At 37.4% G+C, this 26999-nt stretch overlaps 1 protein-coding gene across 1 annotated transcript; it reads left to right on the top strand.

Moving 5' to 3' along the window:
* The first annotated feature begins 2595 nt into the window (after positions 1-2595).
* LOC149188794 (putative LRR receptor-like serine/threonine-protein kinase At5g48740) lies at positions 2596-26430 on the top strand. The gene is made up of 17 exons (XM_089410059.1): positions 2596-2770; positions 2996-3434; positions 14534-14671; positions 16022-16500; positions 16583-16712; positions 16806-16877; positions 17668-17900; positions 18055-18180; positions 18329-18429; positions 20954-21044; positions 21272-21361; positions 23186-23414; positions 23583-23731; positions 23901-23990; positions 25567-25756; positions 25892-26024; positions 26113-26430. The coding sequence occupies exons 1-17, from the start codon at positions 2596-2598 to the stop codon at positions 26428-26430; spliced, it is 3183 nt and encodes a 1060-aa protein (XP_089266185.1).
* Positions 26431-26999: the final 569 nt, after the last annotated feature.

Genomic DNA, 26999 nt, shown 5'->3' with positions numbered 1-26999 from the left:
ATTCATTCCACTAGATCCTCATAGTTTTGTAAAAAAAATCCCCCTTTCTTTCCACTAGATCCCTCATAGTCTTGTAAAAAAAAATCCCCCTTTCATTAACCTCCAGCACCACTCCAGGTGAGCTAAGAACCAATTCACTGTCATTTACATGTTCTATAATTTTTCTTTCCTTAGAACAACTTTGATCTTTTGCTTCATTGTTTCTCTTTGTACAATATTAAACATATATGAACTAATAGATTTCCTTAAACATGTTATCTGATATTCTTAAGTATATTATTAATGAAAATTCAAAAAAAATCTCATATTGGATAGTATTTTTTCATTCACCTGATTCATCATTTTGTAATCTTTTTATATGCTCTTCTACACTAATATAAATACTTTTATCGACCTTCTTCATTTTGTGCCTCTGCATGACAAACACCAACCAATACATATTGGCTAAACTTACATATATTTCAAGCATATTAATTTTGTAAACAATTTACAAAGAAATTGATGCAGGAGCATCTAGACCTAGCCAGCAATGTGATGGTGTGGTCACATGATGTGGCTAATGAAAGTTTGGAGGAAGACTTGGTTGTTTAATTTTATTAATTGTAAAGTATGTAAGTATTTATATTGTTACAAATAGTAAGGAAATTAGAGGATAAGTGGAAAGTGATCCTCCCTGCGTAGAGATCAAGCCAAGTAATTAGAATTGTTCAGATTAGGATAGGATTTGATTTCTAAATATGTAGTCTATCCCTTCAATTGTGAAGGAAATTGTTAGATAGGACATATATGTAATTCCCTTCCTTTTCTAAAAAGGGATTCGAGACTGAGAGACAAAAAGAGAGAATTCACAAGGCAATTGTAAGCCTACGGGCAAATTAGGAACAGAGGCCACTAATTTGTAGAATCAGGCTAGAGAGGAATGATTCAGGCGAGGATTGAGTAGAGTGAGGGTAAGTTTAGTGTGTGGATTGTATTTTGATATCAAAGATCTTTCATTCCTGTAATCAGGACAAGGCGAGACTCTGTAATCCTTTCATGTTGAGTGAATGACATTGTTGTGTTTATGATTGATTATCGGGTTTGCAGAAAGCCTTGTATGCTTTCAGATTCTTTACATTCAGACCGGGTGATTATTCCTTAGTTTTATTATGTTTTAACTCCTAAACGTATGTTTGATGGAAGTTGGGGGCATTATTTTAAATATCATTGTTTGATACGGTTCGGCAAAGTCTTTTTACATGGTTTTGGTCTCACAAGCTAAAAACTCGAATTACACTAAAAATGGGCGCAAAACACAGTCAGATCTGAAATCCGGACTTGAAACTTTATAAAGGATGGCTTATATCCATATCAGGTCCGAAAGACTGATCGGATTTTTGCATTGGAGCAGGAGGAGTCAACCAAGTGGATGTTGCGATTTCATTGGATCGCCATCAATCGTGACCGTTGGATCGCAGAAGTGGTTTTGTAACAGTGAAGCGGTTTTTGGGCAAGTGAAAAGTCGTAAGCTGTTTTGAAGGATAGACGGTCAATTCCATTAAACATTCGACACGTGGAAGGACGAGAGAGAGAAAATTGTTTATTGGGCGGTTAAACCCCAAGTTAATTGTTCGGCCGAAATATGATATGTACCGTCGGATTCGCTACGCGCAAATCGACGGTGTAGAATTGGTGTCAGTTTAAATCCAGGAGTAAATGTGGACCGTTAGATTGATGAAGAATCAGACGGTGGATATCAGCCGATCGGGGATCAGTGATCGAAGCACGCAATAGGAAGGCGATATTCCAAAGGACGGACCCGCCGATATTTATAGAAGCGGGCTTATAAAATTTGAGATCCGGCCCAAGGGTTCTGGCGGGATTTTACTTTGTATTTCCTTTGTTTCTGTTATTTTCCAATATATGTATTTTCTCGGGTTTTTATGGTAAAAGCGGGGTTTTAAAGGCTAAACGCATATTTATATGCTCCTGATAGTGTAATGGCTTCGATAAAGTGTAAGTCCACGGTTTAAAGGTTTAAAGCCTCAATAAACATTTCTGATAGTGTTGTGGAGTCCTGATAGTTTAAATGGTCCCGATTTTAAAGAAAAAGCACCAAGACTACGCTTCCGATATATATATGTGGGCATGAAATTTAAAGGCTTTTAAGGATGAAATAGTCCCTATAAGGTGTGAGGGTGTAGCAGCCTTATGGTTGCATCATTTTTGGTATCAGAGCAGGAAAAGGGAAGAAGTGTCGTGCGAGAAGGATTTCTTGCTTATGAAAGTTATGATACAAAAGGTATGAAAGTTACAGCAGTTGAATGAATGGAAATGTTGGGCACAGGACTACAGCAGTAAGATTGTAGAAGAACTTTTGGGAACTTCTTAGAGATTGTAGCAGAACCTCATTCCAGCTGAGGCTTGGAATAGATAAGAATAAAGGAGTCCTTAAGAGTAGTGAGTGGAGCAACCAGAGAGAGAGAGAGTAAGATTGATCAGTGCAAGTTCTAAGGAAAGAGGACTTGGAGACGAGGCAGAGGAGAAGCTTGGTGAGAAGATCAACTTAGAAGGAAGTTGATTGGTTGCAGGTGTAGAGCTCACATAGAAGAGAAGATGGCTATGGAAAGTCATATGGAAGGTTCAGAAGAAGGCTGCAAGATGGATGAGAAAGGTGCTCAAACAATCCATAGGAAACAGATGAGTCAAGTAAAGCTTGACAAGGAAATGGCCGAGATAAGAGAAAAACTCGATGTGTTAGAAATGTTGCTAGAGAAAAACCAAAGACAAGGTTGGGTCTTGAAGAGGAAGCCAGGTAAAGTGGTTGATGGAAAACCTCAGAGAAGCAGAGGCAGAAATGGAAGTTTCCATTTGTAGACTATAACTGAATGAGAATGAAGTTGTCATGGATGAAAAATATGGAAAATAAGTTGTCAGAAATGTTGGAATAATGAAGAAACAGGGTAAGCATTTGTGTTTGATGAATTGATTGATTCTGGTAAAAATTTATGTGCAGGAACAAGGCAATGTGAAGTCAATCTGAAACAAGGAGTTGATTCTGAAGATCAGATCGAAGTGAGGAAGGATGAGATCAGAATGTCTCAAAAATATGGAATGATGTTGAATTTACAGTATGGAATTATTGAAATAGAGATGAGTTCAAGAGATGATAGTAACAAGAAAACTATTGTGCAACAGGGAGTTATTGATGAAGAAGAGGCTGAATATGACATTTCAGAAGCAGACAAATATAATGCCATAATCATTAAGTGTGTGGAAATTAAGCTACTAGAAGAAGAGGTATTCCAAGTACCTAAGCAAGCGGGAATAACTCTTAGTTTTCAGAAAAAATGTGGAATTACAAGTATACTGGAAGTTGAAGTAAAATGTGGTGAAGACATGAATGAGAAACCAGAAGAAAGAACTGAAATTGTTGCAGGGGGTCAATGGAGAAGGCATTTGTACATTTCAGAAATGTATATGGAAAAATATTGGCATAGGGATTATGATGTTCTTATTGAGGAACACAATCAGTTGCAGGAGAATAGTATTCATCATCTGAGAAGTGAAGTGGACAAAGAAATTGATGAGTTGTGGAGACTCATACAACAACATTCCAATAAACTAAATAGAGGACAAAAGAAAGAAGGAAGATTGGCTGGAAAGAATGGAATAGGTGAAGGTAATGGTAAGTTTCAAATTAAAGTGTGGAATTCTGACATAAATTATGATGATGAGCAAAAAGCAATAAGATATATGGAAAAGACAGTAGCAGACAGTGAGAGCATAGATAATGAGGCAATATAGCATAAAGTATGGAGACCTAAAGAACAAAAAACAACAACAATAACCAAGAACAGACTACTGAACAAAGTATGGGATCCAGGAGGACACAGATCAGAAGCACATGATCAGGAGATCATGAGTATTTTTAACCTTGGAAGTCTGATGCAGGAGCATCTAGACCTAGCTAGCAATGTGATGGTGTGGTCACATGTTGTGGCTAATGAAAGTTTGGAGGAAGACTTGGTTGTTTAATTTTATTAATTGTAAAGTATTTAAGTAGTTATATTGTTACAAATACTATGGAAATTAGAGGATAAGTGGCAAGTGATCCTCCGTGCGTGGAGATCAAGCCAAGTAGTTAGAATTGTTCAGATTAGGATAGGATTTGATTTATAAATATGTAGTCTATCACTTCAATTGTGAAGGAAACTGTTAGATAGGACATATATGTAATTCCCTTTCTTTTCTGAAGATGGATTCGAGACAGAGAGATAGAAAGAGAGGATTCATGAGGGAATTGTAAGCCTATGGTCAGATTAGGAACAGAGGCCACTAATTTTTAGAATCAGGCCAGAGAGGAAAGATTTAGGCAAGGATTGAGTAGAGTGAGAGTAAGTTTAGTGTGTGGATTGTATTTTGCTTGAAGCTTATGAGTAGAACCAGTCATAAATGGTACTTTTATCTCTTAACCATTTCTGCTTATATTCTTAAAGTGATATACAGTTTTTAGTTGTTTATATGTTATTACATGAATGTGTGAGTTACCATTTGGCACTTTTGTACGGTGGAGCCATTTATTTACGTCTGATATATGAATAACTAATTATGCGATATGTTGTTCATAACTGTTTTGCCTAACTTTTTATGCAAAGTGGTTTATCTTAATTGATTTCCATTCTTATGATAGCTGAATGATCTTTATTACCAGTTATTGTTTGAAATCGTTTTAGATCGCATAATAGAAGAAATACACCCCGGATTAGCATAGATTAGATGTGCCGTTTTTCACTAGATTACAATAGCATAGAGTTAGTTTAAAAGTTTGAATTAGATTAGCTTTAAGTATTCTTAGATCAGCAACATCCAACTCTGCACACACACACACACCCTTGAATTGGGAAACTGGTCCCATTATCCCGAGTCGGACTCGCTATACCAAACGGATAAGGAGCTGCCAACCAAGGTCCGGACCGGGTGGGTATCCCCCTTGTTGTCTACCCGATTTTTGGGGCTTCAACATATTTGGCGCTAGAAGGAGGGCCTGAACTATGAATGGCACCTAAATCAAAATCTAAATACCATTCTGAGAGTAAATCGCCCTCATCAACTCCCCCGACTTCCCCAATACGTTTAAATCCAGAGTTAGAAGTCGCTCGAGTATTAACCACTGCTACACACCCTAATATTTCAGACCAATCTACCATTGAACCCCCTGAAGTTCAAACTTTGATTCACAAACTCCAGGGATTTTCCATTTCTACCCAGAGGTCTGATAAATCTCAAAGCAGCGTGACTTCGCAGTACAATCCTACTCATCCCCTGACCAGATTAAAAAGTGAAAAATTTGGCATCCAGCCAACTGAATTCCCTCTCCCCACTAGGAAAAGAGCAAGGAAAACACCACAAGATTCTGACAGTGAGACTCTTTCATCTACATCGTCCATTTCAACTCCCTCACCGCGAAGTCAGCCACCCACATCTTCATTCCAAACCATCATCCATCCGCTTACTGGAACTCCCACAACCCCTCTTCAACCATCTACGATCATAGTGTCCTCATCTTCCTAGCCACAGGGATCATCTCCTACACTTTCATTCACTAGCAACTCAACGATGGCCCAATCTTCATGGAACAATCATGGGGCAGTTTTAGTGCCTCCACCCTTGAGTCAAATACCAGCCCATCCTGAGAAATGGCTACCCAAATTCAATCCAGAAGCAGGCATGCTAGCAGAAGAACACATAAACAATTTCATGCTTTCTGTCAATCTCAACGGAGTTACTAACGAAGATGTTTTTGTTCGGCGTTTTCCCTATACAATGCAAGGAACAGCCGGGTCATGGTACTTTTCATTACCCTCTAGGTCTATCACAAGTTGGGACATTTTCCAAAGTCAATTCCTTACCAAGTTTGGTGATGACAGATCAACGGCAACGTTAATCAATGACCTATCCAATCTTAAAGCCGAGGCTAGAGAACCCATCAAAGATTTCAATTTACGGTTCAATAAGATCCTCAGCGAAATTCCCACTGCTTCCCAACCCATCAAACTTAGCAATCTTCGTGGATAGGGCAAATAAGACAACCTTAGTTGAAAACTTGACAGAGGCGATAGCAGTAGAGAAACGCGTAATAGCCCTGGAAAGAGATCTGCGATAGAGGAACGCAAGTCTAAAAAAGTCACCTTCAATGAAGACTCCAAGAAGAAACAACGAAAGACCCTTTCGATTTGGAAGGATTACATAAAGTATTAAAAACCATGTCCAATGAGATGATTGACATAAAAAAACAAGTAGCAGAAACTTCTTCAAAAAAGCCCTACAGAGCTTTTAGAAGAGGTCATTCAATCGATGTGAAGCCACCCAACGCTATTTCAAATGTTGAATCCGAAGAAGAGGAAGAAGAAGAAAGTACCACTGAAGGACAAACTGATGACGAAGAAGTTGTGGAATTACAAGGAATGTGGGATTTCATCCTCCCACAAGAAGAAGATAAAGAAGCATTTCCGGTTAGCACACAAAGCAAAAATCAACTTGATCCTCCCCAAACTACCCCTAAGCAGAAAAGCGCAAGCTCTGCAATAAAAGAGAAAGTCGCAACAAAAAAAACGACCACTAAAGCGACTCAACCTAGCCCGGTCCAATCAGATCAAACAACTCCATCAAAAACACTAATTGTGACGGATGAAATGGAATACAATATTATTGACGACATGAAAAAGACTAGGGCTAATATTACCCTTTACGAATTGAGCAAATTGAAACATCAACAGAAGATAATGATGAAAGAATTACATGCCATGCCTATTACATCTTTGCCTATAGTTGTAGCTTCCCACAACATGGGAATACCTCCAACCAACACGATCAATAAGATTGATCCAAATGACATCGCCTTAATTGGAGGAATATCAAGGTCTCACACTCCCCCTTTTCTTCTCACTTATGAAATTTTCAATAAAAATGTGCACAATTGTTTGGTAGATTCTGGTGCTTCAACGAATATTTTACCCAGATCAATATCTGCCAAGTTAAATGTTCAACCACAAAAATCCGCAGTGCGAATAGTTCAGCTTGATCGATCTCAAGTCGAAGTGATTGGTGAACTTAATCAAGTAACCATAAGATTGTCATCCAACCCGAAGGTATGTTAGGTTATTGACATTCTAGTGGCTGATATCCTAGAATTTTATGGCTTGATTCTTAGCAGGGATTGGTCCGAGAAACTCCATGGATACTTTTCAACCGACTGGTCACACATGTGGTTACCCTACAATGGTAAACCGAATCAAATAAAGGTTGAACGAGAATTACACCAGAAGTACATAGTAACGGAATTGGAGGGAGAAAATGAAGCAATAGCGTATAACAGCAGTATCATAGCCAATTACTCGGTAGATTCTTTTCTCGGCAATTTCAATGCTCATCCATCACCTTACTTAGAAAATTTAGTTTTGTCCCAAGTCGAAATTTTTTCCCAAAATGATAATTCAAAGTTTGTTAATTTTGTAGATAAACCTGTAAATACATCTTTGTTTTGGAAATTATATTTTGATGGCTCTAAATCTAATGAAGGAGCAGGAGCAGGATGCATTCTGATTAGTCCAGAAGGAAATAAGACCATGGTTACATGCAGACTCGAATTCGATTGCACAAACAATACAGCAGAATATGAGGCCTTGGTGCAAGGCCTATACAAAGCAATCAGGTTGAACGTCAAGTATCTTCAAGTCTTCGGAGACTCTGAGATTGTCGTCAAATAGGTACATAACACTATTCATTGCCTATCAAGTCATTTAAAACACTATCAATCTTTAGTACAAGATCTGACTGGGCATTTCATAGCATTCAATATTTCTTCAATCCCGAGACTCCAAAATGCAAGTGTAGACCTTTTGTCTAACGTAGCCTCTAGGCTTATTCCCTCTGAAGAGTTTAGTCCAGATAGATTCTCAATAGAATTAATCTTTAGACCATCCATCCCTGACAACATTACAAATTGGAGAGTATTCAACGACGATCCTGATATTGTAAATTTCCTCACTTCCGAAGGATCCTACTCCAATCAGATAATTGACGAAGACCATCACGATCGACAAATACAAAAAAATGGCACTGATAATGCTATACCTAAATCGGTTGTTAAGTTAGAAGACTTATACGATTTGAAAAATCGGTTTAAAAGGTCTGCCAATTCAAAGCTCTACAGTTCAACTCTGAACTACGAATTAGTAAACCTAGGGACCGATGATAAACCACAAAACATTAATCTAGGCATTGGCTTAGCCCCTGAAGAAAAACTAGCGTATATTCGTCTTTTAAGACAGTATAAAAATGTTTTTGCCTGGAATTACGATGAGCTGAAAACATACGACACTTCTATCATTCAACATACTATTCCTATGATTGACAACGAAAAACCTGTCCAACATAAATTGAGAAAGATCCACCCCAATTTAGAAAATCAGATAAAAACCGAGCTAAATAAGTTATTAAAAGCCAGAATAATTTTCCCCGTCAGACATTCCAAATGGGTTTCCAATATGGTACCCATTAGAAAGAAAAACGGAGATATTAGAATTTGTATCGATTTTCGGAATCTCAACAAAGCTTGTCAAAAAGACAATTTTCCTCTCCCACCTATGGAACAAATATTTCAGGCAGTAGCAGGCTCAGAACTGATGTCTTTCTTAGATGGATTTTCAGGATATAATCAAGTGCTGGTACATCCCGATGATCAGTTGAAAACCACATTCAGAACTAAATGGGGCACATACGCATATCAGAAGATGCCATTTGGTTTGATCAATGCCGGTGCTACATTTCAGAGAGCCATGGACATCACATTCAAGGGATTAGTCAATAAATCCGTAGTAATTTATTTGGATGATATAACAGTGTACTCCAAGAAGCGAAGCGACCATCTCAGAGACTTAAAACAGATCTTTCAACGATGTTTGAGGTATGGGATTTCACTTAACCCAAAGAAATCTTTTTCCGGATTAAGTGAAGGAAAACTTCTAAGATTCATAGTGTCAAAATCTGGTATTCACATTGAGCCTGACAGAATCAAAGAAATTTCTGAAATATCCCTACCTCATAATAAAAAAGCCATGCAATCTTTCCTTGGTCAAATCAATTTTGTAAAGAGATTTGTCCCAGATTTTTCACGAATTGTGTCTCCTTTGCAAACCATGATTAAAAAGAATTCAAATTTTAAATGAGGTCAAGATGAACATGAAGCATTCAACCTGATCAAACAAGCTATTATTAATGCTCCATCTTTAGCAACCCCGAATTTCTCATAATCTTTTATCTTATACACATTTTCCTCAGAGAAGTCATATGCTGCAATTCTAACTCAAGAAAATCAAGAAAAAGCGGAAGCTCCAATTGCATTTTTTAGCTCAAATTTACAAGGTGCTGAACTCAATTATTCACACGTGGAGAAACAGGCCTATGCTATTTTCAAAGCAGTCAAATATTTCAGACCTTTCTTACTTAAAACCCATACTAAGATCATAGTACTGTTCCCAGCGGTAAGAAATCTTCTAGTACAGAAGGATCTGGATGAGAAAAGAGCAAATTGGATCACTGCTTTACAGGAATACGACCTTGAGATCAAGCCAGCAAACATTGTAAGAGGTCAAGGCTTCTGCAAAATGTTGGCCGGAGCATCGCAGATTTCTGAAAATTCATCTGAACAGGTACAACTGTGTGAGGTAAGCCTAAACGATGCAGAGTCATTATATGCCGACATCATTTATTATCTTAAGAACATTTATGCTCCATCACACCTAGATCACACTAAGAAAAGAGCTCTGAGATTGAAAGCTAAACAATATTAGCTCATAAATGATGTTCTTTTTAGAAAGAATTATGATTCTGTTCTTCTTAGATGTCTTGAGAAAACTGAAGCTGAAAAAGTTTTGGAGGAACTCTACGACGGACCAGCAGGCGGAAACTATGCTCGAGATGCTACTGCACGTAAGATCTTATGTGCAGGATATTACTGGCCTAGGCTATTCAAAGACTCACACAGTTACGTAGGGAAATTTCAAGTCTGCCAAACAACTGCTGGAAGACAAAAGAAGCCGTCCCTGCCACTGTAGCCGGTAAACATCGAGTAACCATTTAGTCAGTGGGGCTTGGACATAATAGGTGAGATCGTTCCTCACTCTTCTAAGCAGCATAGATACATCCTCACGGCAACAGATTATTTTACTAAATGGGTAGAATCAGTTCCTCTCAAGACAGCTAACTCTGAAAATATTATTGAATTCATAGATCAATTTATAATCACTGGGTTTGGATTGCCAACGGCTTTAATGTTTGATAATGCATCATACTTTTCTGGAAATGCAATGACTGAGTTTGCACTTAAAAGAGGGTTCAAACTGAAATATTCGGCCAACTACTATCCGCAAGGTAATGGGTTAGATGAATCAACAAATAAAAACCTAATGAGGATTATTAAAAGAACAGTTGACCAGAACTAAAAGAATTGGCACAAAGCTTTGGTAAATGCTTTATGGGCAGACAGAATAACGAAGAAAGCTTCAATCGACACTTCTCCCTTTAATTTAGTTTATGGGAAGGAAGTGGTTCTTCCAACTCACTTAGTCATCCCCTCTTTGTCTTTAGTACAATACATCGATGAAGTATCTACTTCATCCATACAACTAAGACAAATGGAAATAATTAAATTAGAAGAACAACGAGAACAAGATAAGAAAACCCATGCTCATCACCAAGTGCTAATAAAATCCTCTTTTGATTCAAGCATAATGACCAGAAAATTTTTTCAGATGGGAGATTTAGTTTTGAAATGGGATAAGGCTCATGAAGAAAAGGGCAAACATACAAAATTTCAAAAGATGTGGCTTGGTCCTTTTCAGATTGTTGAAGTCATAGGCCCATCAATGTTCGTGTTACAGGATTTAGCAGGTAGAAGGGATTCTTTGCATGTTAATGGAGAAATTCTCAAAATATACTTTCCATAGAAGATCATTCTTCTATTTTTTTTTTTTTTTTTTTGTAAAATAGTTTTTCTCTTCTTTTTCATAATAAAACCAGTTGTAAATGGTTATTACAGGTATTCATGGAAAAGACACCAATTCTCTTTCAGATTTTGAGCTTTTCGCTTGTATAAATAACAAAAAATTTCATAAATCTGATCTTTATTATAAACAGATAGAGTTAAAAACTTTGGCCTAGATATGATACTAGTTTCAACTTCAAAAAAATTGATGAAAGCAACCTTTGGCGAAAAGTTGTTTTATATCAGCACAATGAAAGGTATCAATAATAAAATAAAGATTCTATGTAAAACTACTGTTTTCAAACTCTATTATTGTCGTTGAGAGCTTTCTTAAGGAAAACGATGATTTCCTCCCTGTTAAAGAAAATCGTAGCATTCAGAGGAACAATCCAAGAAGCACTATATCTCAAACAATAAGAGGTCTCATCACGAGCCGGCTTATCATGATCATTGATATTATAACTCGTTGACTTTGCCAAACACTGTCCATCAAAACAGGGCAATGACTCAAAATCGTTGAAATCAAAAGGCAAGGGGTCTCATCATGAGCCAACTTGTTCAGCGAAAGTGTAAATCAAGTGAATGACTGTGTCATAATTTGGCTACCAAACCAAGACATTGTTCTTTGAGAATAAAAAAGGAAAAAGTGTCAATGTGGATTTTTCTTCGAATGTTGTAGATAGCCTTAAGCAGGATAAAGGATCATTGCTGGGTAACAGATAACCCTGTCGAGGCTATGGACGCCTGCTGGCAGCAGAGGCTCTACCTACGACAAATAAGCATATTTTGAAGCCGGCACACAGAGAAGACTTTATTTTACCTTTACAAGACCAGGTAATGGCTGATGTAAATACAAGGACAAAGCCTGAGGAAGCAAGCGATTAGAATAGAAAAAGGTTGAAACAAAATATCATTAATAGGGTAAAGCATAATGTACTCTCTCTGTCCATAACGAAATTTAGACTTATGAAAATTTTTCTGTTTTGGAAGTTAAAATTCAATAGAAAACAAACAGAGATAATTGGTTCTTCCAGGTGAATCGCCATTGTTGTGGCCACCAACAATCCCCCTCTTTGTTTAGTATTAGCAATAACACTAAGCAAATGGGGACCCTTAATAAAAATTCAAAAAACATTTTGTAAAACTTTTTGTATTATACTCCTTGAATTTATATCGCATCGCGCGGAGAAGATAAAGCATTCCCTTATGAGCATAATAAAAAACTGCGAAAAATGCAAAATTCATCGCATCATTAAGAAGTGCTCCTAAATAAAAATCTTAAGAAATATCTGACGGTCGATATGCGACATCGCATATTGCAATATCGCATAAGCAGCACATAATGATTTAACGGCTCATCGCGATCTGCGATAAACGCGATCTGCGATAATCTGATCTAAAAAAAATTGCGATGACACATCTAGGTAATGCGATGACGCGATGCTGCTATCACCCATCGCGAATTTCCTCAGCTCAGCATTCAAGAAAAGCTGTCCGTAAACCAAAAATTGGGCACACGCCTTAAAGGAAATTAATGATCGTACGTCGAAGTGTTAATGAAGGACAGTTTTGTGTTTTTCGAAGAGTCAGTTCACGATGGGTGTCATGATTTTATACATTCATAGAGGTTAGAGCTTTCGTATCAGTATTTATTATCATTACTCTTTTCCTTTGCGTGAACTGCAGGAATGAAAAATAGGAAACAATATGAAGCAATGAGTGGGAAACATCTAAGGAAAAGGGGAAAGCGTCAATGCTCGGAGAATAGAGAAGAGATGCCTTCATAAACAAATGTCGCATGCAACAGAACCACAGATTCCAGAGTATCACTCAACAGATGCTGAGGTCAATAGGTGATTCTACATTCAGGGTTAGAAAGCTCACAAAAGCAGCATGTTTACGAAAAATCTTGAAACTTCTACCTAGTGAAGGAAAAAGCGCTAAAGGCGGAAAACGCACCAGAAAAGCCCGGATCAAAGAACAGAGGCAGTTTTCGATGCGCGCTAATTGCGCATCGCTAAGAAACTTGTTCAGAAAGCAAAGTCCCTAACTTTCTTAGTCATTCGCAAGTCCGGAAACCGAAATAGCAAAAGCAGAAGCTGTTTGAGGGAAATTTAGGTTGTTGCCAAGTATATACGCAGTAAATTCGCCCAACCAGAAGATGATTCTCAAAAATATCTTCTAGTGTACTGAAAAGTGGTGCCAGCGCTTGCCATTTCTATTTGCGTAACTCAAACAAAAGCATAAGGCAACCAACCGACTCTTCCCAGGCGAATGTTGCATGCTCGCAGCACTAAGGAGCAAATACAGAAATAGTTAGGAATTAGATTCAGTTTTTAGAAATAGTTTTGCTTTAAAAGAAGGGCAGTCATTTAAACCATATCCTAAATTTATGTAATTAATTTAATTAGTTAGCAGTATTTAAACCCTTCTCATGCATTTGGAGAAGGGTCCAGAAATTTGTCAAAAAACTTGTCCTCAGAACATGCACTTTTGCACCCTCGGAGGGGGTTTTGATGAATGGATGGATCAAGGTTTATTAATGTTTGCATTTTATATCTGCTACTGATGTTGCACTTCTGTACTCTTAGTAGATGTTAGAGCAAGGAGAGATAAATCATTGTTTCTTGAAGCTTATGAGTAGAACCAATCATAAATGGTACTTTTATCTCTTGACCATTTCTGCTTATATTCTTAAAGTGATATACAGTTTTTAGTTGTTTATATGTTATTACATGAATGTGTGAGTTACCATTTGGCACTTTTGTATGGTGGAGCCATTTATTTACGTCTGATATATGAATAACTAATTATGTGATATGCTGTTCACAACTGTTTTGCCTAACTTTTTATGCAAAGTGGTTTATCTTAATTGATTTCCATTCTTATGATAGCAGAATGATCTTTATTACCAGTTATTGTTTGAAATCTTTTTAGATCACATAATAGAAGAAATACACCCCTGGTTAGCATAGATTAGATGTGTTGTTTTTCACTAGATTACAATAGCATAGAGTTAGTTTAAAAGTTTGAATTAGATTAGCTTTAAGTATTCTTAGATCAGCAACATCCAACTCTGCACACACACACACACCCTTAGATTGGGAAACTGGTCCCATTATCCCCAGTCGGACCTGCTATACCAAACGGATAAGGAGCTGCCAGCCAAGGTCCGGACCGGGTGGGTATCCCCCTTGTTGTCGACCCTATTTTCGGGGCTTCAACAGGTTCTTACAAGGAGTTGTATACTCTACGATATTTCCCAAAGCCTCTGAACAAAAGCTGCTATCAGTTGTCTGTGACCCCTAATATACCTTACCTCTTAAGATTGTGGTTTCAGTTTGGAAATTACAGTGGATCCGGACAATTTCCAAGGTTCGCTTTCTCTATTGAGACACTGGATCTGTTAGCTATGGGAAACATAGCGATCTCAAATCCAGTTAAAGCACTTTATAATGAAACAATATTTGTTAGTTCTGGCATAGTGCTGTACATCTGTTTGATCAGAACCTCGGACGTCGATGATCCCTTTATCTCTGCTATTGAACTGAGGACGCTCCAACCAGGCATGTATGAACACGCTAAGCCAGGAACGATGTTGATGTCAGTATGGAGATATGATGTTGGCGGAAATTCTACGGTTAGGTGAATATTTCCAACTGTATATATTTACCTCTAATTAAAGAAGTAGTGGTATAAAACGCTACTTGTTTCATTAATAAAAAGGTAGTATGTGGGACATTTTCTATCTTTCCATCTTGGATTATATAATTTATCCAAGTTTTTCGTAATATTAAAACTTTATCTGAAAATATCTGTAATTGTATCTTTGAGTTTGACATCCTTTACTGTACAAAACAGATAGTTCAAAATTGAAATATTTTTAAAAAACCTTGATACTCCTATTTCTGTTGCATAAAAATCGTTTCAATTGCTATCACTTTCCAGATCACAACAAAAAAACCTTTCATTCGCGTTTGCTTTTACGAGTAGTTGATAGTGCCGGCTGAAAGTGCCTTGTCAGAGTTTTGATGCCATTCATCTAATTGATTGAAATTGGAGGATTGAATTCATTTGGTAGCTTAACCCAATCTAGATACACTAGATTTATATCTGATTAATTGTTAATTATTTGGCCACTTTCAATACTCCCCCACAAAGCTATAATTTTTGTTTTACTATTACAGCCTTTCCCACCTCCCACCGAAATAATAGAGTTTATCAACCTTAATATAAATAACTACTCCACAACCACATGCTCTACCAACATAAACACCATAAAAAAAAATCTACTGAAAATAATTGCCATAATTCTCTAAGCTTGAATTTTCTGCCACCTTTACTTCTCTTACTTCCCTTCATTGGCTCGGCCCAATTTCGTTAAATTGGCTACGGTCTCGTAACAAGCAAGCTACTGTCTTGTTAATGTCCTCATGCGCCTCCCATCCTTTCTATTCAAAAATGATAACATTAAGCCTCCTCTATATAAATATATATAAACTTCGAGTCATAATTAACCAGTTAGTCATGCCAATGTTCATTGTAATCCATTATCCTACCCGTTATAAACTTCTAAAAAAAATATATCTCTATACCACCAATACTATAAGGCTGAATGAATTTCAATACGAGAGATAATTTTGATGCAGTAATGTTCACCATTTTGAGATATTTTTCGAATTGGCTTATTTTATAGCAAACAAATTCCATTTTCAAATAAAATGGGGCTAAAAGAGATTCAAAAAATTGGTTATAAATAGAACCAAAATTTTAAAAGTAGCGTGAATTTAGGATAATCCAATGTTACGTGGGTCGAAAAAATTTGTCCCAACAGTTTTACGCGTTAGACCCAGATACATGGGTGTTTCGAAAGCACCAAATATTCTGACTACTTAGATCACCGAATTCTGACAAAGAAAGAAAAATCACTTTTAACATACTCTTTTTCTTCTTCCAAGTAATGATGAGTTGAATGGTCTCGTATGGATTAAACAGGTATCCTGAAGACGAGCTTGAACGGATCTGGACATATAAATCATATGTCAGTATTTCTAATAATTATTCTTTACAGTTTGCAAGGTGTAAAGAGCCCATTTCAACAAATAATACCAGCGAACATCCTCCATTTGTTGTGATGCAAACGACAGCGGTTATTACGGAATTTGGTTTTCAATTCACAGTAGGATCGACCAACGGTCATAAATTATTACTGGTCTTATATTTTGCAGAGATCGAGAAGCTAAATATCTCTCAATCGAGATCTTTTTACGTGGAAATAAACAGCGAAATACGGTCTGAAGAAATTACTTCATTGAGCAATTATTCTACCTTGGAACGAACATTCATTAATAATCAAATAGATGACTGCTATTTTACTTTGGTCAACACAAGTGCCACTACTAGTAATCCTATAATCAACGCTTTTGAGACTTACAAAGTAGTTGACACCGAACCTGCAACATATGCACAAGATCGTAAGTTACCTTCCTAATGTTTTGAGACTGGAATCGTTGATATTATGATCCAATTTCTAACCAAGTTCTTTTGATGATGCAGTAAAAGCGCTTGAGTCTATCAAAAACAGGTTTGGCATGAAAGGTTGGATTTCTGATCCTTGCTTTATGGTCCCGTGGAATGGAATTGCATGTGAGAGTTGTACTACTATGCCCATAAGAATTTTGGAAATGTAAGTTAATTTCTTCGATATGTTTCGAGTTGAAATCGTATGACTGTCCAGATTCAATCGTGAAATTTTATATTGACTAAAACTTGTTGCCAGCAATCTGTTAGGGAAGAACCTTACAGGATTGGTGCCTAATGATATTGGACAGTTGACCACATTAATTAATGTGTAAGAAGAAATTAACCATATTTTAAGCCTAGTTGGACTCAAAAGAATTCTGGATGCGGTTAATGGAGGGGAACACAATTTGTGTCTGAATATTATATATCAAATCATAATATATGTGCAACATCATTTGTGTTGAAATGGCAGGTCTCTGATAATAACTCTTTTATGGGGAATCTACCAAATTTCTCCAGTTTAACCAAGTTGGAGAGATTGTAAGTTTCTTCTCAACATTTCAATTTTCAGTTTGTTTGTTTTTTCAACATTCAACTTTCAATTTGTCTATTTTTAGTGAGCATATACATTTTCATAAAACCAAAATTACTTTGCTAATTATGTAGATATCTACAAAACAACAACTTGAGCGGCACTCTTCCTTACTGGTTATACGATCTGAAAAACCTAAAAGAGTTGTACGTTGCCATTTTTCTTCTGATTCTATTTAATTTTTGACACATTTTATTCCAAATTTATTTCCACAATTTTATTCACAATTAGAAACGATCGAAGTAGTAAATATCGCAGTGTTTATTTTCACAGGAATATAAATAATAATAATTTTAGTGGTGTAATTCCTATCCAAATTCTTAATGGTTCATTGAAATTCAGGTAACCATATCGTATTTTATATTCCTTATGTTTTGACATAAATCATTAGAGATTTCAATTTTTCTTTCCTACTTTGTATAAAAGAAATGTCATCGAAATTACGACAATAATCAATCCAGCTCAGATTCTCATTAATCGTACTGGAGGACGTTCATGGATAATCTCTATCTTTGGTCTACTGCAGTTACTGTGGAAACTCCTACTTACCTATGCATAAGGGGAAATGCATTCTGCATACTACAAATAAGAACGAAGGGAACGTTTTGCTCGTAACGATAGTCGGCGGTATTCTAATCATCGCTTCAGCAATGGTAGCGGCAATTGCTGTGTATTACAACAAATTCAGGAGTAAAGAACAGGGTGTTGCTGACAAAAGAAGGGGGCAGGATATGGAACCGAGATCTTTCTTGTACCAAGGTTAATAAATACTAATAATATTAAATATATTATAGTACGATACATAATGGTATTCATCCCTGTAAATGAAATTAGCTTATATTAGGTTAGATTGATTGATTGATTAGTGATGTTGTGATTCTCAATAACTTTATTTTCCCTTCATTGATTACAGATTATTCGATGGTTATGGTGCCAAGTTCAACGAAATCCCAAGCCTTCACTCTAGATGAGATGATAGCGGCCACACAGACCTTTAGCCAAGAGATCGGGCGAGGGGGATTTGGATCGGTGTTTTTGGGTAAATTGCCCCAAGGAAAATACATCGCCGTCAAAGTGCTCTCGCAGTCCTCGTGACAAGGAGTTAAAGAGTTCCTAAATGAGGTGATTTTCAAATATATCTTCAATCATGTAATATGTGTTGGAATATTAATTCCAACTGCATGCAGAGTTTGCGGACGCGGATCGGGACAACGACAGCAACAGGAAAACCACTTTAGCAAAACCACCTGACACTCATCGGACCGCCTTTTGCTGTGAAGCTCTTTCCGTACACACAAGCCCGATGCAATAAGATTTTCCACGCGTCCTCTGTACGTTTGCAAAACCACTGCTCCATCGGAACGGAAAGCTTGGTCAAGTAAGGGCTTCTGATATCCTTCACAACCGCACGATTGAGTTCATCATTATCCACCGTCGATTGCAACCAAGTTGCCAGCAAATGAACTTGATGTGCCGTAAAAGCTTTGTGTTTGACCGCAATATTGTCAGTGAGGCAATTTAATGATTTTACAGTGGTTCGTAAATTTGTTGGTGAGGATTTTAATTTTATTATTTTTCTATCAGCGAGAGGTATGGCCATAGAAAAGTCGTATTCACATGTTATATTTTTTTATGCATTGTATAAGCATTGCAATAAAAAAAAAGGAAGAAGACCCGCATAACAGTGCGAATGCAGAATATATAGAACAGGTGCAGCGTGAAAGAGGTAGAATGCACAGTAGTGCAAAACGAAAAAAAACAGCGTGAATACAATATAGCTTTTGGAATACACAACAACGTGAAGGAAGTTTTTAGTTGTTCATTCTGAAATGCATATGGACTGCGCAGCAGCGTGATGGTAATGTATTGCCCTGTGTTGATTTGTAGATCATGAAATGAAATACACGCATCAGTGTGATAAAAAGGTTTTATGTTGTTCATTGCATAAACAATGTAATGTATTTCCAAGGAATCTACGATAGCGCATCAAGGGGAGAAAAGAATTGCACAAGCAGTGCGAATATAAGGGAAGTTCATTGAGAGATAGCAAGAGGGAGCACACAGCAGTGTGTTGATTTTTCCTAGCAGAGACAGAGTTCTCTTGGTAATGCACAGCAGTGCAGAGAAATTGTGGTGGTTCGTTGAGAAAGCAAGGTAAGGGAAGCACGCAGCAGCGCATGAGAAAATTTACACAGCAGTGTAAATGGTGTGAGTAAAGAAATGGTTTTTCACCTCACAGTGAATGTAATGTAAGAAATTTTACAGCGTATGTAAGAATTGTTTTTACAGTAGTATATGTAAAAGGTTTTCACAGCAGTAAATGTAAATGAGATTTTTACACACAGCAGTGTAAAATCTCAAGAGGAGACAGAGTTTTTTTTTGTTGGTTGAAATGTAATTTTGGTGAATCCCTCTGAGTGAAAGAAGATGAAGTTTGTATTAGGCATTATGTTTTAATGAATACAAATCTTTTATGGATGTGTAATACTCTGTTCTCAAGAAAAAAATTTAAGCTTCCCTGTGCAAAAGATCCTGTGGAGAGAAGGAAACAGAGCATTGCCTCTGTGTGTTCAGTTTGTTTGTTTTTGGGATTTTACCAGAAAAATCCCCAACAGTGGTATCAGAGCTAGTCCAGGCTCTTTGAAGGCATCAAAGAAGCTGAAGGAAGGTTTCTTTGCTGCAGCAGCTTCTCCAGCAGCGTGAAGACTCAGCAAAAGGATCCAGGTATTTCTCAAGTTTTCTGTGTTACTGTTGAAGACAGTGAGTTATTTTAATACACAGTCAAGCATTTTAAAGCATAGTTAAGAAGTGCAAGGAATGGCCAGCACCAGCACTAGCATGGGTATTTTTAATACTCAGCTCCCACTACTCAATGGGAAAAACTATGACTATTGGGCAATAGTTATGAGAGCTTTTCTTTTCTCAGAAGATTTATGGGAATTTGTTGAAGATGGTTTTGAAAAACCAGCAAATGATGATGAGTTTAATAGCTTAACTCAGGCAGAGAAAGAGCTGTTGAAGAACTATAAGAAGGAGGATGCTAAGGCCCTCTACTTCTTGTATCGAGCAGTGGATGAGAGTGTGTTTCCAAGGATAGCAGCAGCTAAGACATCCAGAGAAGCATGGGAAACTCTCAAGACAGCCTATCAAGGCATGGAGAAAGTGAAGACAACAAAACCTCAGTTCATTGAGGAGAAAGCTTTTGATGAAAGCTTAGAGAAAACAGTGAATGATAAAAATTGTTTGAGTCATAATGAAGATGATGAGGAGATGGCTGAAGTACATCCCCAAACAGCAGTGCCAACGCAAGGGCACCAAGAGACACCCTTGAGGAGAAATGAACAAGAGGCAACAAATGAAGGTATGAATTCTTTGTTTTCTTTATCTAGTCATGTTGATGACCCTGTTTATTTAGAAGATGGAGTTAAAGATAAGAAATGGATAGAACCCATGAATGGGAGAAAGGAATTAAAGTTCCTTGAAGATCTGTTTAAAGAATATAGAGTTCGATATGTAACTCTTGCCAAGATCTCTGAGATGGGCTTCACTGCCAACACCCTTGTCAATATGACAGAGGAAGAGATTGAAGATTTGATGAAGACCCTGGTAGAACTCTATCATATGGATCTTCTTATAGGGGAGAGATATGAAGTTAAAACTCCCATGAGAGCAGAGAAGGAGAAGGTAGCAGATATACTGACCAAACCATTGGATCAGAAAAGTTTTGAATTTTTGATGAAGTGTTTGGGTATGACTAAACGCCCAGCAGTTGAAATTAAGGGGGAGTGTTGGAATATTAATTCCAACTGCAGGCAGAGTTTGCGGACGCGGACTGGGACAGCGACGGCAACAGGAAAACCACTTCAGCAAAACCACCTGACACTCATCGGACCGCCTTTTGCTGTGAAGTTGTTTCCGTACACACAAGCCCGATGCAATAAGATTTCTCCACGCGTCCTCTGTACGTTTGCAAAACCACTGCTCCATCGGAACGTAAAGCTTGGTCAAGTAAGGGCTTCCGATATCCTTCACAACCGCCCGATTGAGTTCATCATTATCCACCGTCGATTGCAACCAAGCTGCCAGCAAATGAACTTGACGTGCCGTAAAAGCTTTGTGTTTGACCGCAGTATTGTCAGCGAGGCAATTTAATGATTTTACAGCGGTTCGTAAATTTGTTGGTGAGGATTTTAATTTTATTATTTTTCTATCAGCGAGAGGTATGGCCATAGAAAAGTCGTATTCACATGTTATATTTTTTTATGCATTGTATATGCATTGCAATAAAAAAAAAGGAAGAAGACCCGCACAGCAGTGCGAAGGTAGAATATATAGAACAGGTGCAGCGTGAAAGAGGTAGAATGCACAACAGTGCAAAACGAAAAAAAACAGCATGAATACAATATAGCTTTTGGAATACACAGCAGCGTAAAGGAAGTTTTTAGTTGTTCATTCTGAAATGCATATGGACTGCGCAGCAGCGCGATGGTAATGTATTGCCCTGTGTTGATTTGTAGATCATGAAATGAAATACACGCAGGAGTGTGATAAAAATGTTTTATGTTGTTCATTGCATAAACAATGTAATGTATTTCCAAGGAATCTGTGATAGCACGTCAAGGGGAGAAAAGAATTACACAAGCAGTGAAAATGTAAGGGAAGTTTGTTGAGAGATAGCAAGAGGGAGCACACAGCAGTGTGTTGATTTTTCCTAGCAGAGACAGAGTTCTCTTGGTAATGCACAGCAGTGCAGAGAAATTGTGGTGGTTCGTTGAGAAAGCAAGGTAAGGGAAGCACGCAGCAGCGCATGAGAAAATTTACACAGCAGTGTAAATGCTGTGAGTAAAGAAATGGTTTTTCACCTCACAGTGAATGTAATGTATGAAATTTTACAGAGTATGTAAGAATTGTTTTTACAGTAGTATATGTAAAAGGTTTTCACAACAGTAAATGTAAATGAGATTTTTACACACAACAGTGTAAAATCTCAAGAGGAGACAAAGTTTCTTTTTGTTGGTTGAAATGTAATTTTGGTGAATCCCTCTGAGTGAAAGAAGATGAAGTTTGTATCAGGCATTATGTTTTAATGAATACAAATCTTTTATGGGTGTGTAATACTCTGTTCTCAAGAAAAAATTTAAGCTTCCCTGTGAAAAAGATCCCGTGGAGAGAAGGAAACAGAGCATTGCCTATGTGTGTTTAGTTTGTTTGTTTTTGGGATTTTACCATAAAAATCCCCAACAGTGGTATCAGAGCTAGTCTAGGCTCTTTGAAGGTGTCAAAGAAGCTGAAGGAATGTTTCTTTGCTCCAGCAGCTTCTCCAACAGTGTGAAGACTCAACAAAAGGATCCAGGTATTTCTCAAGTTTTATGTGTTACTGTTGAAGACAGTGAGTTATTTTAATACACAGTCATGCATTTTAAAGCATAGTTAAGAAGTGCAAGGAATGGCCAGCACCAGCACTAGCATGTGTATTTTTAATACTCATCTCCCACTACTCAATGGGAAAAACTATGACTATTGGGCAATAGTTATGAGAGCTTTTCTTTTCTCAGAAGATTTATGGGAATTTGTTGAAGATGGTTTTGAAAAACCAGCAAATGATGATGAGTTTAATAGCTTAACTCAGGCAGAGAAAGAGCTGTTGAAGAACTATAAGAAGGAGGATGCTAAGGCCCTCTACTTCTTGTATCGAGCAGTGGATGAGAGTGTGTTTCCAAGGATAGCAGCAGCTAAGACATCCAAAGAAGCATGGGAAACTCTCAAGACAGCCTATCAAGGCATGGAGAAAGTGAAGACAGCAAAACCTCAGTTCATTGAGGAGAAAGCTTGTGATGAAAGCTTAGAGAAAACAGTGAATGATAAAAACTGTTTGACTCATAATGAAGATGATGAGGAGATGGCTGAAGTACATCCCCAAACAGCAGTGCCAACGCAAGGGCAGCAAGAGACACCCTTGAGGAGAAATGAACAAGAGGCAACAAATGAAGGTATGAATTCTTTGTTTGCTTTATCTAGTCATGTTGATGACCCTGTTTATTTAGAAGATGGAGTTAAAGATAAGAAATGGACAGAACCCATGAATGGGAGAAAGGAATTAAAGTTCCTTGAAGATCTGTTTAAAGAATATAGAGTTCGATATGTAACTCTTGCCAAGACCTCTGAGATGGGCTTCATTGCCAACACCCTTGTCAATATGACAGAGGAAGAGATTGAAGATTTGATGAAGACCCTGGTAGAACTCTATCATATGGATCTTCTTATAGGGGAGAGGTATGAAGTTAAAACTTCCATGAGAGCAGAGAAGGAGAAGGTAGCAGATACACTGACCAAACCATTGGATCATAAAAGTTTTGAATTTTTGATGAAGTGTTTGGGTATGACTAAACACCCAGTAGTTGAAATTAAGGGGGAGTGTTGGAATATTAATTCCAACTGCAGGCAGAGTCTGCGGACGCGGATTGGGACAGTGACGGCAACAGGAAAACCACTTCAGCAAAACCACATGACACTCATCGGACCGCCTTTTGTTGTGAAGCTGTTTCCGTACACACAAGCCCGATGCAATAAGATTTCTCCACGCGTCCTCTGTACGTTTGCAAAACCACTGCTCCATCGGAACGTAAAGCTTGGTCAAGTAAGGGCTTTCGATATCCTTCACAACCGCCCGATTGAGTTCATCATTATCCACTGTCGATTGCAACCAAGCTGCCAGCAAATGAACTTGATGTGTCGTAAAAGCTTTGTGTTTGACCGCAGTATATTCAGCGAGGCAATTTAATGATTTTACAGCGGTTCGTAAATTTGTTGGTGAGGATTTTAATTTTATTATTTTTCTATCAGCGAAAGGTATGGCCATAGAAAATCCGTATTCACATGTTATATTTTTTTATCCATTGTATATGCATTGCAATAAAAAAAAAAGGAAGAAGACCCGCACAGCAGTGCGAAGGCAGAATATATAGAACAGGTGCAGCGTGAAAGAGGTAGAATGCATAGCAGTGCAAAACGAAAAAAAACAGCGTGAATACAATATAGCTTTTGGAATACACAGCAGCGTAAAGGAAGTTTTTAGTTGTTCATTCTGAAATGCATATGGACTGCGCAGCAGCGCGATGGTAATGTATTGCCCTGTCTTGATTTGTAGATCATGAAATGAAATACACGCAGCAGTGTGATAAAAAGGTTTTATGTTGTTCATTGCATAAACAATGTAATGTATTTCCAAGGAATCTGCGATAGCGCTTCAAGGGGAGAAAAGAATTGCACAAGCAGTGTGAATGTAAGGGAAGTTCGTTGAGAGATAGCAAGAGGGAGCACACAGCAGTGTGTTGTGAGCACACAACAGTGTGTTGATTTTTCCTAGCAGAGACAGAGTTCTCTTGGTAATGCACAGCATTGCAGAGAAATTGTGGTGGTTCGTTAGAAAGCAAGGTAAAGGAAGCACGCAGTAGCGCATGAGAAAATTTACACAACAGTGTAAATTGTGAGTAAAGAAATGGTTTTTCACCTCACAGTGAATGTAATGTAAGAAATTTTACAGCTGTAAAAGGTTTTCACAGCAGTAAATGTAAATGAGATTTTTACACACAGCATTGTAAAATCTCAAGAGGAGACAGTTTTTTTTGTTGGTTGAAATGTAATTTTGGTGAATCCCTCTGAGTGAAAAGGATGAAGTTTGTATCAGGAATTATGTTTTAATGAATACAAATCTTTTATGGGTGTGTAATACTCTGTTCTCAATAAATTTTTTTAAACTTCCCTGTGCAAAAGATCCTGTGGAGAGAAGGAAACAGAGCATTCCCTCTGTGTGTTCAGTTTGTTTGTTTTTGGGATTTTACCAGATAATCCCCAACAATATGGTTCAATTTGGATTCAATCCAAAAATGTGTTACCACAGAATCATAGTTTAAATCCATTTATGAGTAATCTATGTATTGTAAAATTCACGCGAGCGGTTATTTGATGAACAGGTTGATCTTCTTTCGAGAATCAATCATAGAAATTTGGTCTCTTTAATGGGCTATTGTAACGAATCAAGAGAAGTTATGCTTATCTACGAGTACATGTCAGGAGGCTCCCTAAGGGATAACCTTTATGGTAAATGCTTCTGCTGAGAGATATATATTTATTTGAGTTGATAAAATAGCCAAGGTAATAAACACGCATTCTTTTCCAGGTCCTAATGCACATTGTTCCCAACGAAATTGGAGAACCAGGCTCAAAATAGCTTTAGATGCAGCACAAGGTTACTCTTTCTCTTAGTTAATTTGATGCACATTGATTCTTTTTATCTAAATGCGCGTTGTAAAGTATCGAGAATAATAAAATAGCCCTAAATTTCTAGATTTCTACTTAATATTACAAAGGACAAATAATGAGAAACGGCATATCTCAGTTATACACCTGTGGTTTCTATTCAAAGGACTGGAATACCTGCACGTCGGTTGCACCCCAAAAATAGTTCACAGGGATATCAAGACCGCCAACATCCTTTTAGACAGTGATTTGAATGGAAAAGTAGCAGATTTCGGCCTTTCAAAGATGACTGATGATGTGGAGGCCACTCATGTTACGACTGCCGTAAAAGGAACTGCAGGATACCTGGATCCAGAGTATGTTGGACATATATAGGTTGCACCTGTTTGCAATGCTCTGATGCTAAGAAATTCATGGCATTATATGAGTAGAGACAATTTCATTTTGCTTTTCCATTGTACTTCCCTAATTTTTTGTGAGACACTTGACAGGTATTTCAAAACTCAAATGTTGACGGAGAAGAGTGATGTGTATAGTTTTAGAGTGGTTTTGCTGGAGGTCATATGTGGTAGACAACCCATAGATTTAAAACTACCTGTAGAGCAACTGAACATCATTAGATGGGTAAGTAATTTTACCATCAATAAATATTTATAGGAATTCCTATAGTGCATTTCTCCAAGACTAACAATAATTATCGGCGTATCTATAGGTGACAACTTACGTAATGGACAATGATAATCCTGGCAAAATAGCAGGAATCATTGACAAGAAGTTGGATGGAGGTTACGACATGATGTTTATCACTGGTGTTGCCAAAGTACCGATGAGATGTGTTCACGATGAACCGTCGGGTAGCCCGAGCGTGAGTGAGGTAGTTGCAGAGCTGAAAGAGGCTATCAAACATGAGGATCATCGTGCTTCTACGATTTCAATTTCAGAGGAAATTGTTGGTGAAAGTAGCGATTTTGTGTCAGGCTCGGTCTCTTTATTGGCAGGTTCGAGTGAACCGAGAGGAATGGTGGAGTGATAATAGCTCCAACATTTCTCTTAAGTGGGAAGATAAGTAGGCACGTTGATGAAGAAGTCACGCATATAAGTCCTCATGATGAGAGCTTTGCCCTGGACGTAGAACTACGCTTCTAATATTTATATACCAAAGACGTGAACTTTTAAGTTTCTTGCTTGAAGATCACGTAAATTCTATCTCAGCAAATGCTGGGTGGGGCATACACTACCAGACATCCTTATCAAAAAAATTTGACGATGTATATGCATTTTTTTATTTCGTGTTATTGGTTATCTATTTTTCTGTTATTAGTTATAGGATGGGAAGTTTTTTGGTTGTATTTTTAGTCTCATTTGTGTAGAATTTGGTTCGGATGGGTTGGAAAGATAAATTAGAAATATGAATTTTAACTAAAGTTTGAATTATAAATTTTTCACAATTTGTATGGTGATAGGAATTTCTAAAAGTGTTAAATCCATATTGAAAAGAAAAAACCAATTTTAAATAAATTTAATCAAAAATATTTATAATCGACCAAAATCTTTGAACCAAACCATATAATGTTTAGAAAATATTATATACAAAATACT

The sequence above is a fragment of the Pinus tabuliformis genome, chromosome 3_1 (genome assembly GCF_031772625.1).
Source record: "Pinus tabuliformis cultivar Carrire ecotype Pingquan chromosome 3_1, CPIR1, whole genome shotgun sequence".
Classification (NCBI taxonomy): domain Eukaryota; kingdom Viridiplantae; phylum Streptophyta; class Pinopsida; order Pinales; family Pinaceae; genus Pinus; species Pinus tabuliformis.
Note: the sequence above shows the minus strand (reverse complement) of the source record. Positions and strands in the feature narration are given on the sequence as shown.

Bases quoted from the DNA above. Each gene is read 5' to 3' on its own strand.
- LOC149188794 (XM_089410059.1), top strand. From the start codon at position 2,596: ATGGCTATGGAAAGTCATATGGAAGGTTCAGAAGAAGGCTGCAAGATG. The intron at 16,713-16,805 runs GTAAGTTAATTT...ACTTGTTGCCAG, and splicing joins CCCATAAGAATTTTGGAAAT to CAATCTGTTAGGGAAGAACC. The intron at 26,025-26,112 runs GTAAGTAATTTT...GCGTATCTATAG, and splicing joins AACTGAACATCATTAGATGG to GTGACAACTTACGTAATGGA.